Source organism: Eretmochelys imbricata, chromosome 2, assembly GCF_965152235.1.
Source record: "Eretmochelys imbricata isolate rEreImb1 chromosome 2, rEreImb1.hap1, whole genome shotgun sequence".
Lineage (NCBI taxonomy): Eukaryota > Metazoa > Chordata > Testudines > Cheloniidae > Eretmochelys > Eretmochelys imbricata.
The window spans coordinates 198,293,423-198,310,652 of NC_135573.1; the positions used below are offsets into that span (position 1 = coordinate 198,293,423).

General features: G+C 41.7%; 1 protein-coding gene across 1 annotated transcript in view; it reads left to right on the plus strand.

Moving 5' to 3' along the window:
• NGLY1 (N-glycanase 1) overlaps nucleotides 1-17,230 on the plus strand; it is a 47,706-nt gene that overhangs the window by 13,978 nt on the left and 16,498 nt on the right. Inside the window, exon 4 of the mRNA XM_077811256.1 lies at nucleotides 12,415-12,577. Within this exon, the coding sequence (XP_077667382.1) occupies nucleotides 12,415-12,577 (163 nt within the window). The remainder of the gene's footprint in view (nucleotides 1-12,414; nucleotides 12,578-17,230) is intronic.

The window sequence follows — 17,230 nt, forward strand, 5'->3', positions numbered from 1 at the left end:
GGGTGGAATAGTTTTGGTTGCTCACTCCTGTAGTGGGAAGGCAAGATGGCTCTGATCTCTGCCTAGATGAGGTGATGATCATACCAAAAGAGTGGTATGTTGATGTTTCCAGTACCCAGTCTTAGGCTTAAGATAGGATTCAGCATATTTCCAGTTGCAGGTATAGGTCCAGGTTCAAATGCATTGAAATGTTTGTTTCTGGGATGGAACATCATCTGAATACAATAAAAAAAATATTCAATAAATGAAGCTTTTTGCTAAAACTTTACAATATTTGACCATTTACAGACTGTAACAGGCTTTTTAAAATAAGTTATTAAAAACCTTCTAATGAGGCTATGAGGTGGGGGTACAGGGTTGGCAATTTCCTGGTGGAAAACTAGTTTAGGACAGGGCACTGGTAAAACCGGCTTAAACAGGGAAACTGGGAAAATAATTGGATCAATGTCCAGCAAGTTCAGCAAGCATAGAATTAATCTTTTCAAATGTTGGATACATCCATTTAAAACTGAGGAATAGGCTTGGTCTGTCTATCTACATCAAAGTTGGTCTTCTGCGGCAGACTGCTATGTGGCCAAATGGACCTGGACTGGTAGTCTGCAACTCTGCATGCTTCTGATTGCTTAAAGTTTCAACTCTGTATTGTCGTCATTTTCATATGACTTTTGTTTATATAATATTGAAAACTGAAATGAATCATGACATGTAACTTCCTTGAGAAAATACCAAACCAAAATGTATAGACATTCAGATGTTCAGTGTTAGTTACATATATTAGTATTACACCCACTGCCGTTTTACTTATTATTTGTGTAACCATAAATTAATCTATGAATCTACTGCCTTATGTCACCACAATTTGACTATATAATTAAACTAAGTTTAGTGTGGTGTGCATTAACGAAACAGTTTTCAAAATAGAAAATGCTTTAAACTGGGATTAACTAGTTTTTCCTAGGGTGGTAAAAACCATGATTTTACTGATTGAAAACTGTCTCTGGTCAATACCATGGCAGCCCTGGGAGGGTGGAGAATACATGCTTCTCAAATTCTACCATGACTTATGCTCCATGCAACTTCATTGAGGTGAATCAGGGCAGAGTTTGGCCTATTATATTTAACCAGTTACCTACAGCTGATGAGCTCCAGGAAGAGCAAAACCAGTTCCCCCCTGATTCAATAGTTATGAAAAGTTCTGACTGGTCCTGTAGTACTGTCCTGCAGCAAAAGGGTCATTCCTGAGTTTAAGAATAATGCTGTGAAGGAAGCTATCATCCTGGGATTCTCCTACCCACCTACAATGTCACATTTGCTCTTGGTCTCCGGTACATTACTCCTGGGAGAATTCTGCGCCACTGCGCATTGCAGAATTTTGCAGAAATGTTTTTTGCGCAGAATTTCCTTTCCCATGCAGAAATGGGCTGCAGTGCTGCTGGCTGCCACTAGGGGCCGCTGTACCTGGCAGAGCCCAGCTTGAACATAGAAGACACTGCTGGGGAGAGTGCTAGAGGGTTCATGGCAGCTGCAGTTCCCCGCATGCCCTAAGGGAAGGAGACAGCGGCATGCAGGAAACTCATTTCAAGCCTGGGACCCAGCATCAGGCTGTTTTTCCCTCTGAATCCATGGGGGGGGGGCGGGCATGGCTGGGCTTGGGTGCTGGTGGTGATGCAGTTAGCTGGGCTAGGGGGCTCCCGCAGCTGGACTCTGAGGGGGAGGGGTACAGGAATCTGGGATGAGGGGCATGGCTGGGCTCTGCGCTGAAGGGGGCAGAGAAGCAGGAACTGTGTTGTCATAGGGGTTTCTTTAACTCTCTACTCCTGGGGGAATTTTTGTGTCTCTGTATTGTTAGACATACTTGCTGACAGGTATTTTGAAATAAATTACCAAAATAAATAAAACTGGCATGATTATGTAGTGTTATTTTGACAACTAAAATTTGCAGAATTTTAAAATATTGTGCACAGAATTTTTAACTTTTCGGCGCAGAATTCCTCCAGTAGTACATACATAGGGGTCTCAGTGCTAATGAAAAATGCCAGATTAACATCACTGTAGAATGCTCTAGCCTCAGAAAAGATTCAGCAGTAGTGTTGCATGCTTCCCTGAGTGTGCCTTAACTATATTCTGGAAGGACAGCCTCTGACATAAGTTGAGTTTTCATGCCCAGTCATGAAACTTTAGCTATTGAGGAGGCTTTTCATGTGGCCACAAATTTTATGTAGCTCCTCATATAACTATCAAATAGTAATCACTTTTACTAGACCAGGAAAAAGTCTGTTGGCTGAAAACTGGAGCAACCAAAAGTCTGGTCTGAACAAGCAAAAACTGAATGACTTGTTGCCTGCTGGACAGCCCTTAACTTAATTCTCCCATCTCTCTTTTCTTGTCCTGCTATGCTAAATGGGAGGGCAGGGAATGCTTTTGTCTGCTCAGCTACTACTCTGAAGGTGCCGTCAATGTAGTAGGGTGTAATTGCTGTTAGGTGGTACTTAGCAAAACTCACTGGGAGAGGCCAGTTCCCATCTTCATCAATTATATTTATAAGGCACCATTGTGATCATCTAATCTGACCTCTTCTATAGCACAGGCCTGAATTAATTCCCGTTTGGTTAGATATGCTACTAAAAAAATAATAATCCTGGGTGCACTCATTAATTATATGTCAGAGCAGCAGCTGCCTCTAGAAGGAAGGAAGGAACATACAAGAATACTACTTGCATCCAGATGTCAGGCTGGTTTTAGATGACAGGCAACAGCAGTCTGCCACCCTTTCCTACTTCCACCTCTGACCTCAATACCAAAAAACTCTCCCATCTTCCCATATTAGAGTAGAAGGTTCACCATACAACACATCTTGGTCCCCTGTCTAGTTAGCTATAACATCACACTCTGTTTATTACAAGGTACAAAATTTGGAGAACCTAGAATGTTACTGACAAACTTTCAGACAGGGAGGAGGGCCAGTGACTAACTGAAAACATACATACAATGTCATACAAGTGGGGCATACACATAGCTTTAAAAAGTGGAAAAACATTATATTAGACAACCATACTTGATGAGTAAGTAGGTGGTCCATGGACAACTCAGTTAACAAGCTTTCTTAGCCTGAAAAACACTTGATCACTGCCCATTTAGGCAGATTTTGACTAGTGAATGATAAAAAGCTCCATACTTCATTATCAAGCCTCCCCTTAGCAAATTCAGTTTACCTTAGTAAGCTGCAGTTTCTTATCTTCACAGTAACAAATTATTAATGCATCTAATCATGCTCAAGGTGTTTTCACAAGTTCAATCTCTATATAGCTGTTGCATTTCCTATCTTGTGTATCAGTTATGTCCCTGTGCTAAACTGCCTAATGCAGTGGTTTGTTGGCAGACAATTTACCTATTCCAGTTAATTTAGTACATTAAAGGGATTTAGGGTGACCAGACAGCAAGGGTAAAAAATTGGGACGGGGGTGGGGGGTAAAAGGAGCCTATGTAAGAAAAAGCCCCAAATATCTGGACTGTCCCTATAAAATCAGGGACAGTCCAGATATTTGGGGCCCTGGTCACCCTAAAGCAGTGGTTCTTAACCTTTACTGCAGCCTGCACCCCTTTGGTTCTCAAAATATGTTCTCACACCCCTTATCAAAAATCATTGAAGTAGGTCAGTTCTTTAAACCTAGATATATTTTTTGTTTGTATATTACAGTAATCATTAAAAAATGTATAATGTTAATAAATACATAGGTTTGATGAAACAAAGTAGTACTTACCTGCCTGTGCTTAATTTGTGTTTTCGATGATTTACCTTCTAAAAAAATCTGGCATGTCTTGCACCCCCAGAAAGGGCATCTTGCAGCCCCAGGGGGGTGCGTGCACGCCAGGTTAAGAACCACTGCCCTAAAGGGACTTGTAAAAGATGACTTATACTAAAAAAAATGACCATGTGTGCTCTAACTTACGGAATAATCATCAGCCTTATCAGGAGCCAAGGATGTACTACATACACCAGCAGTGAGACCACAGCTACTGTGTTGAGTCCAGGTCCAAACGCTTTATCTCCAGAAATATGTTAATAAGTTGGAGAGTATTAAAAGAAAACCAATTAAAATAAGGGGGGGGTAATTAATTTGAGTGAGTGAACAAAATATGTATAACTTGGTTGGCCAAGTGACTAAGGGGAGAGGAAAATAATCTCCAGATACTGGAAGAATGTAAAGGAATTGTGTAGGAAGCCTCTGGGGTTTGGGGGGCTAATTAATAGTAATGGAATGAATGCAAACACAGGGAAGTTTAATTTGGATATCAGGGAAAATTTCTTAACCAGGAGCTCCATTACGGCATGTGAATTAGACAACCAGCCGGTTAGACAATGATCTAGTTCACCTGACCACAGCTGGCCTCCCTGAGCATTCTTCAGCCACAGCATTTGGTCCTGGCCAGAGAGTATCCTCTACCAGACAAGGGTCTGTGGAAAAAATATTTCCCCTGCTCTGTATGAGACATGCTAAACTCAGACCTAGCTGAGTGCTGATCAGCGGAGCATTCCTTAAATCTGCCCAAGTGAACTGAAAGTGCTTACGATGTCATTACTCAAATCTGTTTGGCTGCGTTCGACGTATTGAATAAACTGATCCTGTGACATGGGAGCCACAGGAGGAATGGGGTGGGGGACAGAAGGAGGAATGCGGGAATCCACACATCTCCTCTCTTCTATAAGAGATGCACATACTGAACTTACAGGATTTGAATAAAGAAATGCTGAGGTCGCATGACCCAAGATGACCGCATTTGACCTTAACAGTTTTGCTCACTTGTGACACTCTCTCCAAGACCCAATCAACTTCAATAAGAAACAGCATAAAGTATGGTGCCAGCTTAGGCAGCAGGTAATAAAATAACTCTGAAAATATGATCATTTTGAGTGAAAAAGCAGAAGAAACAGACCATACTAGTGAGAGAGGAGAAAATAGAGCTATGGAGAAAAAAAGTCTGCAGCTCCGAGCACATACAGGGATTTGCTTCTACATTCATATAAATCGCTTCTTCTTTATATCCAGGCTTAGTGGAAGCCAAATGTCATATTGGAGGCTTAGAGAACAGAGACAATTCAGAGCAGCTAAATGGAGTGGGTTTAAGTGATAGGACAGGTTGATTTGATCCACTATTCACTTATTAGGCCTTTGTGAACAGGTAGCCTCCCCACCCATTGCAAGACAGTCAATCTTCCCTATGTAAAGTGAAAACTCACTCTATCTTAAGCAGGCATTTTAGATAGATTCACCTTCAATTACATTGTTAAACGTCATGAGGAGGTATTATAACACAATACTGCCTTGGCTTACCAGTGCTTCATACATGCAGCTCCCCAAAAAATTAAGGTAAGGGAAGAGTCCAACAACACAAACGTTTCCTTCTTGATACTGAGATTGATATTACCTACTGTTTGCACTGCTGATATTTTGTCTGCTTAGTGAACTTCTGAGGCTTTCGTACAAGCCTTCCTCATGTTGAAGACAAACTTATTTACCTGCCATTGTCTTAAACTATAAGCTGCAAGAATACTACATTCTTGGAGTCCAGTGGCTCCAGTGTTTGACTGGCAGAACTTGCTAGCCACTAAAAAAAAATCATCCTTACTAAAATCAAAGTTATGTGATCTGAGGTTAGAATGTTCACAAAATTGCTATCCTGTAGTTCTACTCCAGAGCAATCTGATTGGCTGGGAAAGAGAGACAACTGTCCATTGAGCCCTCTTCTGACCAGTCCCAAATCTGTAGCAGTGATGTCATTCATAGTATCAAAAAGGGAATGTGAGCATCTTGGATCTCTTCTTGAAAGAGGTAAACAGTTCTTACAGAATCTGTTGTAATAGTATATAAAATGAAGATACAAGCGTAGGCGGTGAGTTATATGTGCCTGTGATGCCCTTGCTCCACAAATATTCAGGAACGTGGGCTCGGCTACACCAATGTTTGGGATTATATTTTCAGAGCTGTCCCATCCATAGGGTGGACCAGGGCAAAAGTCCTGGCCCCACACTTTGCAGGGCCTCATGCTTCAGCAGGATGCCGGGTCCAGGGTGGCCTGGGGGCTAGCGGTGGGCCTAGCGCCGGCAGAATCGAGCGACCCAGCTCCAGCCCCAGCCTGCCCCACTCCGCCCTGCCCTGCCTCTTCCTGCCCCTGCTCTGCCCCCTCCCCACCCCCATTCCACCCGTTCCCCCAAGCCTCAATCCTTTCCAGCTTCTGCTCCCCCCCCCCGAAGCGATGTGGGAGCCAGCAGGGTGGATTGGGGTGGGCTGGGGCCGGGTCGCTCGCTGCTGCCAGCACCAGGCTCCCCACTAAACCCCCAGGCCACCCTGGATCCCATGTCCCCCTGAAGCACGGGGCTCCCCAAAACGTGGGGCCCAGGGCGGTTGCCCCGGTCTGTCCTATGGGTGGGACAGCTCTGCTTGGACCCATTCTGGGTACCACCAAAAATTATACAAACCTGGCATCCATGGATACAAGTACCTATTTTTGAATTGGAACCCTATTCTATCTACATATTTCAAACAGTGAAGCTCAGCAGCTTCCTGAGAGGCATACCAGCAGTGCATGCTATTCTGCCTAAAGGTCAATTGGTTGGTTCAACAACCCACATTATGAAAGAAAGCCATAATGTACATAATCAATGCTGCATGTTGTGCCAGGAGGAAATGGCACTTTTCCTCAGTTAATTGCAATTGACATCTAATTTGCATATCTTGTTTGCTGTAATAGTGTAGAACTCTAGCTATATTTACATGCTAAAGGAAACATGCTCAACTGCTACTTGATCTTAAATTACACAAATTGTGACACGTGCCTATTAGAATGACTTGTTTGTAGGTCAATGAGCAGAGAGAAATTTCAGCATTAAATTTCCTTGGCAATTTACAGATCATGAACAATACTGAAACAACCACCATGGCATGCCTTCAGGGCTTGACACATTGAGGGGAGAACAAGCTATGTAGCACTCCGAATATGGTACACTAAAATGTCAAAGAGGTTTCAGCATCTTGAGACTTAAATATTCCAGAATGTTTTGACATCTCTAAATGTAACTACCCCCAATCAGATGCACTCCAGAAATACTGGGGGCTCACCTGAGACACCCCTTGAGGTTAGAAGTTATTCAAGTTAAGGGACAATCTCTCATGGAGATAATACCTGCTCAAGCAATCACTTGGTAATAAGACAACTCCTTGAGGCAGCACAGTATTTCTCAAGGAATCAAAAACTTTCCCAAGGTCATGAGCTGAGAATCCTTTGGAGACACCAAGAAATTCCTTCAAGATAGCTGATGCCATATGACACCAAGTCTCTATGTTAATGGCAAGAATAAGTCATACTCAAAGTCACAGGAAGCTGATCAAAACAAGAGGGAGAAGCCACAAAATGGTTGGAGACATCAACCGTGCTTCCACATGCTATGGAATGCAAATCTGGTTGTAAGTCATTCAGAACAGATGAAAGCCAATGCAAGATGTCCAACGGCTCAAATCCAGATAATCCACTTCAGCACTATTTAGAGCCAGAGGCTCCTGACTGGCATAATTTTTGCCAGAAGTTTACATCTCAGTCAGTGGAACACTGAATGGCAGCTGAGAATCAGATCTGACTGCACAGGACTTAGAGCTCATTAGCTTGCTTTGGTAAACTTCTAAATTCCATTCTGTAGGGAGAAACTGCTGCTGCCTATAACGTCCAGGGACTATCCCCTCCAGATTACTTACCAAGACTTCGGAACAATTGAAGAAGTGATTGCCCCAAGTTAATTCTAGTTTTAGCAGTGAGCCTAGTGAATGCTGTGACAGAGAGTTTAATGAGTGCTTTGTGAATACTCATACAGTCCAGACACGAACAACATCTGTAATCTAGATACCTTATTAAAGAGTCTTAGTGTGTAGTCTGTTGGCTTGTCTCCCCATCCCAGAAAGGATTAATGCCCCACCTAGCGTCTCTTCAGGGCACTGTTTAGTGGTTGTATTGACAGTCTTTAGCAGACCTCCCCAAAAAACAGTTCAACCTTTCCCCTGACCCACAGGCGTCCCTCCTGGCAGCTCTTCTCCAGTCTAGAAACAGTCTGCTTAAGCATCCCCCAGCACAAGCACCAACTTGCTTCTATAGTTCTCCTCAACTGAGCTCTTTCAGCCTTTATGGGAATCAACTGCTCATCAAACTGTCACCTGACTCCTTCCCAGCTGGGTCTGATAATCCTCTCTACAAGGCCCAAACACCTGTTTTTAAAGGGCCTCTGGCCCCAGACTCTCTGACTCTTAAAGAAGCAAACCACCCTGTTACATAGGGCTTTAGGTTTAAAGTGATCCCAATAACTCAGGACAGAATTTTCCTAGGAAACAGCCAAACTGAACAAAATCATTAAGGAGAAGTTAGGACAAACAGGTAACTTCAGGAATATATAATTCTATGGATAGGACACAGAATAAGTTTGTAGAAGTTGGATTGTAGCTACATATAAAAGCCAAAAAGAGAAACAGTAGAATATTGCACTGAAACAGACCATGGAAATAACGACATCAGCTCCCAACATCCAAGAGATGTACTTCATTTGGACCCAATAGTTGGAGGTAATTGGAAGGGATGCTCTTCTGCATCAACATCCACAGCTCCTGGCTGAATGGGCAAAAAGCTTTCATAACTTGATATTTTTGATCAGGCAACTACCAGTCTGCCTGTATCTAACCAAACTAACAGCAGATTGCCTAACAGAGTAGTACAGATGATGTAACAGCCTTTTTCAGCGGAGGTGGCAGACCCACTTGTCTTAAATTAGTAGCATAAATGTCCTTGTCCACAACCACATTGATGTCTGTAAGCCAAGGGACAGTGAGGTTTAATGTATATGAGCTAAAGCAGATGCTGAAGCTTGTAGATCAGTTGGTCATACACTAAAATTAACTATTTCCCCCAGGTGAAGGCCATCTATGATGCAGGCCAATAAATTGCTACCCTCTTGAAAGCCCCCTGGAGCATACTGTGCCCTATAATCCTTACTGAAGGAGGAGCCTTCTGATTCAACATCATTCCTTCCTGCAGAGTCATAAAAAAGCTATACAAAAGAGGGGAAGCAACAGATGCAATCTGACAGCAAATGTGAAATAAGGAAGGAGCATCTCAGCAAAGACACCATAGATGTTGAGGCACAAGAACACAAGTCTGAAGTCCAAAAGCATGCTGAAATTAGTCATTCAAATATCCATCTCCAGTTTTGTTTTTGTTCATTTTTTTTAATGTGAACATTTTTAATTAAATTTATGTATGGGTTATTTATTTGTTCGGTTTTTATTGGGGCTGGGAGAGGAGAAAGGAAGGATGTGAACAGCCCACACAAAACATAAGGTTGTTGTGGGGGGAGGAAGGCTAAAGTAGACAATATGGGAATTGCCACGCAGGCTAATTCAGTGTTGATCCTTCATTGTTAGTAAATGTGCACGGCAGGAAGGGGGAATTAAAGTCTCAAATCTAGCAGCTGGATGGTACCAGATGAGACCAGTTCCAAGCCCTGTTGGCAGTTCCTGAGCCAAAAGAGATGGCTTGAAAATGCAATGTTAAGCTTGATAGCTTCCCACCATTACCCCAGTAAGCTTCTCCCTACCCCACACAACACATAGAAGAAACAGAAGGATATGAATATCTGTATGCTCTGATACTTATATGAGTTCTACATCAACTGATGACTGACCCCCTACCAAATCTTGAGGTACTCCATAATTTGTGCACCAGAGGGCATAGTGGCCAGGTCAGGGGCCCTATCAGAAATGAGCAAGGTCATGCTCCTTAAGTCCCATTCCTATTTCCTTCATACAATATGGCAAAATGGACCTCTAATCTGAGCTCTTTCTCAGAAAGGAAGAAGTATGTAAAGCCTATCCATTGTGACTGTGGCAATGGCCATGAATCACTTTTGTCAATGCCAAATCGCTTGCACCTCAGATCTCGGACTATGCTGGCCTTGATGTAGGCTTTAGCCTTGCTTTTAGAGTAACTGTCAAACACCTTTCCCCCTGGTGATGAGAAAGAAAATTAGTAATGTTGTTACTAATGCCTATAACATGCATATCCCTGAGAGTGCAGGTTTGATGAAGTTGGGACGTATATTGCTTTTGGGTATTTGTTGGATGAGCAAGTGAAAGTCTTACGGTGTGTTGGAGTCCATTATCAACTGTGTTGTAGGTAACGAAGGTGGCAGAGCATACAAGAGCATTCTACCTTAACTTCTTATATCCATGCTTTTAAGGTTTTAAGTGGCTGGGGTGTGTCCTTAATTGCTACTAAAAATTACTTTTGTTAGTTGATTTCTTAGGTTTTTTATATAGGCTTTAGGGTACCTTAGTGGATAGCTACCAAGAAGTAGGGAGAAAGGGAGCTGCACCTGCTTGGGAATTGAAAAGAGAAGCTGTGCTGTTAAGGTGCCCCTGACTACGTTGACCCTCCTGAAGCATGCTCCTCAACCTTCAAACCTGCCAATATGTGACAGCCACCACTGTGATTGACACCAGGGCTGAACTCCAGAGCTAAAAACATGAACTGTTAGCGTTTATGCTAAAGAACTAGCCTCTGAAGTTCAGAGCTATCAGATTCGGAGCCTCGGGCATGGAGAGGCACACAACCCGCACATCGACAAGTGCATCATACAAGCAAAATGTGTGACAAACAGCTGAAATGTGACACGTATATTTTGTTGATTCCCACCATAATGTATAGATTGTATTTAAGTACAAAGTTTAAAAGAAGTCTTTTCACTCTGTGAACCACACAGAGCCATCTGCCCGCATAAATCAGTAGCAGGCTTTGAACCCCTTGATCTTCAAATTGCTAGCTTAGGCCAATTACTGTTTGAGCTATGCTAATAATTGCTAGCCACTTTGTGGATTAGCCACTGAATGAGAACTTGACATGTGCTTTCTGAGTGGCTTACACAACTGTTTACTAGTCAGCAGTAGAATATTGATGATCAGGAATCCTGGATTCTGTTCTTGGCTCTGAAAAGTGTAGACCTGGCTTGACATGACTAATTGGACATGGGTGAGGCCTCATTTTTTGGGAGACAGTATTATCAGTAGGCTGAAAGCAGAATGTCTGTACTAGTTAAAACAAGGGGGAAACCCAGGAAACCATTTATAATGGATAAAATAACAATAACTAAAATGAGCCTGGAATATAAGATGAGGTAAAGAGTAAGTCATGTATGGACAGTGTGTGCTGTTCCAAGCCAATCCCAAAACATGTGATGCACTGTATAGCAAAATGCAATATAATGTGTAAATGTATATAAAGGAAGAGGTTTGCAGTGTAACTTTGGGTGTGTGGTATGCCCTATACACACCCACTACGCTTGAGTGTGATTAACTCAGCGTAGCTTTGCTGTATGCCAAATAAAAATATGAGTGACAGACTCTGAAGTTGAACTAAGTTCTAGGAAAGCCAAGTGGAAGGAGGTCTCAGAGGGAATCCCAACAAGAGGGGAGTGCAATCATAGTGGTTAGAAATACAGTAACTGAAACTGGTTTAGTCAATCTGAAAGGCAGTGTGCTACAGTGAACAAGCTGAGGGTGGGAGATCTGGGGTTAGAATCCAGGTCTCCTGAGTCTCGCTCCAGCACTCAGGCTCGTATAACAAGAAGTGCTCAGAAGCCTTAACAATAGGCATGACTACCTCCAATAAAGGTTTTTTCAGCAGCTTTTTGCTGGTTGTGACTTGCATGGAAATACAAAGGACAGTTAGCTTTAAATTCTTGGTCTCCTCCTTCCTAGTTCAGGGAATTATCCCCTAGGGTATAGAGGTATGCTAACTCACTCTCTTTCACCCCACTCTTTGGCCGGGGCTGCTATGTTGTCAAATTCAGCAGCTTCAGCTTGATACATAAATTTTCAATTATGGCTAAAAAGTTACAAAATGCTCTCTAGTCAAGCACAGCTATGTTTAACTGATATTCCAGGAATCAGCACATGAGGGGCAACAGTATGCACAAGGGACAGATCCCATAATCTGAGTATTTTAGATTCTTTGGAAAGGGCATACAAAGAAAAGTGAGACAATGCAGTGTAAAATTGCCCAAAAGGGGCAATTTTTGAGTTCTTACTTCTTTCTGTCAGTCCATTTTTCAATCACACCATCATGAAAAATTCAAATCATGCTCAAAGTTTACATTCTATGTTTTAGTTTTAGCCATGTTACTCATATTTTTACAGTTTAAAACTCCTTTTAACTGAAATCTGTAATGCAACCTTAACTATGGAGTCATGATCAGAAACTCTATAATAAATATGCAAACAAGCTTACACATTAATGAACCAAGATCAGATATTTTGAAATCATCCAATTATTAGAAAATGGTTTGCATAGATTGTAATAATACCTATATTTTTTCCATATTAGGAGTCTGAAACAATCTTCTTTAAAACCCTTCAATCAAATTTTCAGCATGTGCAAGTGTATGAGAACCAGTCTCTTCAAAAGAAAGCATTGGCTTCTATTCCAGTCCAAGCATTGAAAGAGAAAGCTCAAGAAAAGTTAGCACAAGCCAAAAAAGTGGATGAAGGTATTAGTTCTGACAATTTATGAGACACTAAAAATACTAGGTTAAACATTTGGGCGTAATGTGCATGTTTATAGACTAGGATTGTCATTATATTTTTGTGAGTTCAGAGTACTAGTTTTAAACTACACTAGTATTCAGAATGTATGTAGTATGCCATCTTATTCAATTAGTTTATCTGCTTAGTCAAAAAAAGAAAAGTGCTTGGAGAATTAATGCTAATTCTTAGTTTAGGTTTGTTTTCTTTGTTTAAAATCACATTAGATAAAATTTTGAGGCTCACATTTCTTCGGTCCTTCAGGTTAATCTGTTGAGTACCAGTGCATCATATGCATTTAAAATTCATGTGTGCACAGGGCTGAAGCAAAGTCCTGTATTCTGTACAGATGGGTCTTTGAGAGGTTTCATAAATTCAGTTCAGCTGAACCATTTCTTAAATTTATTAACCCTCTGTCCTGTCTTCCATTCTCACCTTCCTCTCCTCATCCACTGTGCACTGATATCTTAAATTTTGTATTTTCTCTTCCTTTGCATGCTTTTCTTTTATGTCCATCTGCTGTCCATCTGTTCATGGCTGGGGAAGGGGGGAGGGAAGAGAGAGCAAAGGAAATTTACTTGAATCCAGATTTCTGAACTAGCAGCAAATAGCATTAGAGGCAGCAGGATTCTGTACATATTACTTAGCTGCTTGCATCTGGAGTAGAATGAAGATAATAAATGTATGTATGTTTTAAGGAAAGGCAGAGCAATTTAAATAATTGATTGTATTTGTAATTGTTTATATTTTTAAATAATTGATTCATGTCGTCTTGAGCCAGTGTACAATTAATTTGAAAACTTGTACTATTTTAACTTTACTTTAAAATGTATAATGAACTATATTCCAAATGCTGTTTCTTTTTTTAAAACACCACTTTTGGTAGTGTGTCTTTTCTAAATTTTATAGAAATACAATATGCAAAAACCAAAATAATGGAAGTTAAGGCCTTGATCCTGCAAACAAGTATGTGACTTCACTCACATGAATAATCCTTTTGATTACCTGCCTAAAGTGAAGCATGTGCATAAGTGTTTGCAGCATCAGGATCTAAAACTGTATTTTTAATAAAAAACTACTCTTTGTGGCATAAAATCTTTCTCACTTCAAAGCAAAATTGCTTCAGTTAGACTTTCAAGACGTTAAGAAATTTATTTTGAATTTTTATGCACCCGAGCCAAAAAATTCCAAAAAACGGAGTGTAAAATTAGCCTTCTATACCCAGATTTAGGCACCAAAAGGTGGGATTTTGAAAAGTAACATAGTGACTTGTGTTCCGAAGTCCTATTGACTTCAAACTGCATACCCTGATGGAAGAGTATCAGAGAATTTCAGCTTTCTTTACTTGTGGAAGTTAAGTATTTTACAAGGTTATGTTGATTACAAATACATAGGGCCCTACCAAATTCACAACCATGGAAAACGCGTCATGGACTGTGAAATCTGGACTCTCTCCATGAAATCTGGTCTTTTGTGTGCTTTTACCCTATACTACATAGATTTTATGGGAGAGACCAGTGTTTCTCATAGAGGAGGTCCTGACCCAAAAGGGAGTTGCAGGGGGGTCATGGTATTGCCACCCTTACTTCTGCGTTGCCTTCAGAGCTGGGCGGATGGAGAGCAGCAGATGTTGGCCGGGCACTCAGCTCTGAAGGCAGCACCGCCAGCAGCAGTGCAGAAGTAAGGGTGGCAATACCATATCATACCATGCCACCCTTACTTCTGCGCTGCTGCCTTCAGAGCTGGGCGTCTGGAGGGTGGCAACCGCTGGCCAAGAGCCCAGCTCTGCAGGCAGCAGTGCAGAAGTAAGGGTGGCAATGCCATCCCATGCCATCCTTACTTCTGCACTGCTGCTGGTGGCAGCTCTACCTTCAGAGCTGGGCTCCTGGCCAGCAGCCACTGCTCTCCAGCTGCCCAGTTCTGAAGGCAGCAATGCCACCAGCAGCGGTGCAGAAATAAGGGTAGCAGTACCACAACCCTCCCCCTACAATAACCTTTTGACCCCTCCCAACTCCTTTTTGGGTCAGGACCCCTAAAATTACACAGTGAAATTTCAGATTTAAATAGCTGAAATCATGAAATTTGCTATTTTTAAAATCCCATGACCGTGAAATTGACCACAATGGAGCGTGAATTTGGTAGGGCCCTACAAATATAGGATGGGGTATTCACTTATCAGTTTTATGTTTGAGATTGTGTTCTCATAATAATAGTACTAAAATGTTTTCACTGAGCATTTAAAGTATGGAATTACCTAAAAGAAAAAAAATCACTATGTAAATTTTGAAATTCTTCTAACAATTAGGAAACTAAAGAAATTACTACAAAACAATTTGAGACTAAAATGGAGATAAAGAACTAACTAGTAATATGTAAACAAGAAATATTATTTAACTTTGAAAAGTTGATTTAAACCAAAAAAAATTGATGTTTTTGATATTTTTTTAAAATAATGATTTTTATCCATCTTCTTTAAGGGGGATGGGGCTTGTGTTCATGTGACCCCAGCCTCTACCGCTGATGTGTCAAAAGCGGCACTCAAGGTTTCAGACCTCGCACCTTAAACTCAGGTGTAAAAGAGTATAGGGAAAACTTTGCCATTTGTTAGGCAATGACAACTTAAATGCAGAGGTAGTGTGTTAACTTTAATTTTAAAAGCTGTATGGAAAGAGACTCCATTGAGAATGGGCTGTATGGAAGGGAGTAGCTACTGTTGCTAAGAAATAATCTACCTTGCCTGTTTCCTTGTAAATCTGTCACTGTTGTATTAAGACAGCCTCCTGGAGAAATTACCAGTGCTGTTGGAGAACAGTTATTACAGGCAGATCTAAAAAACCTTTGGGATTTTGAAGAACAAGTCAAAGTCATAGACATTTTGGCTCATAAAGACTACCCTGATAAAGTTATGGTCATTTGAACAAGAGATTACAATGCTTGTCTTCATCTTCATTGGCCACCTGCCATTAGCAATGTAAATTGACCAGAATTATGTATACTTTTAACTTTTGTGATATCTGGGTATTTTCAAACAATCATTTCTTGTTGAAACAGATCATATTTGTCATCATTTTTGTGCTGAGCCTTTCATGCAGGATGTACTTTATGAACCCAGAGAAGAATATTTATGTAATAGTAGCAATTTTCTTTCCATAGAGGGGCATCATTGTATTCACCACTAACCAACAGAAAGAAAAATTGTCCTTTGATTGAAATTACCTCATTTAGTTTCTGGCAGACAGTTCAGAGAAAAGGTAGCAGTAAAATACACACAAAGCATATCCAGTATATAAGCAATAGATGCTATTTCTGTTGAATCATTTATGGAACATTTTAAATTTTTATAATGCTAAAAAGGTCCAGTATCCTGTCTTCCGACAGTGGCAAGTGCCAGGTGCCCCAGAGGGGATGAACAGAACAGGTAATCATCAAGTGATCCATCCCCTGTCGCCCATTCCCAGCTTCTGGCAAACAGAGGCTAGGGACACCATTCCTGACATCCTGGCTAATAGCCACTGACGGACCTATCCTCCCTGAATTTATCTAGTTCTTTTTTGAACCCTGTTATAGTCTTGGCCTTCACAACATCCTCTGGCAAGAAGTTCCACAGGTTGGCTGTGCGTTGTGTGTAGAAATACTTCCTTTTATTTGTTTTAAGTCTGCTGCATATTAATTTCATGTGATGACCTCTAGTTCTTGTGTTATGAGGAGTAAATAACACTTCCTTATTTACTTTCTCCACACCAGTCATGATTTTATAGACTTCTATCATATCCCCCCTTAGTCATCTCTTTTCCAAGCTGAAAAGTCCCAATCTTATTTATCTCTCCTCATATGGAAGCTGGTCCATACCACTAGTCATTTTTGTTTCTCTTTACTGAACCTTTTCCAATTCCAATACATCTTTTTGAGATGGGGCAACCACATCAGCATGCAGTATTCAAGATGTGGATGTACCATGGATTCATATAGAAGCAATATGATATTTTCTGTCTTATTATTTATCCCTTTCTTAATGATTCATAGAATCACAGAAGATTAGGATTGGAAGAGACCTCAGGAGGTCATCTAGTCCAACCCCCTGTTCAAAGCAGGACCAATCCCAACTAAATCATCCCAGCCAGGGCTTTGTCAAGCCAGGCCTTAGAAACCTCTAAGGATGGAGATTCTGCCACCTTCATAGGTAACCCATTCCAGTGCTTCACCACCCTCCTAGTGAAATAGTGTTTCCTAATATCCAGCCTAGACCTCCCCCACTGCAACTTGAGACCATTGCCCTTTGTTCTGTTTGGGGTGCAGGAGGGTGCTCCAGGCTGAGACTGAGAGGTTCGGAGGGCGGGAGATGGATCAGAGCTGGGGCAGGGGGTTGGGTATGGGATGGGGTGTGAGCGCTCCGACTGGGGGTGCGGGCTCTGCGGTGGGGCTGGGGATGAGGTGTTTCAGGTGCAGGAGGGTGCTCCAGGCTGGGATCGAGGGGTTCAGAGGGAGGGAGGGGGATCAGGGCAGGAGATTGGGGTGCAGAGGGGCCTCGGGTGCAGGCTCCAGGCACTGCTTACCTCAAGCAGCTCTCGGAAGCATGTCCGCTCTCCAGCTCCTATGTGGAGGCGCAGCCAGGCGGCTCT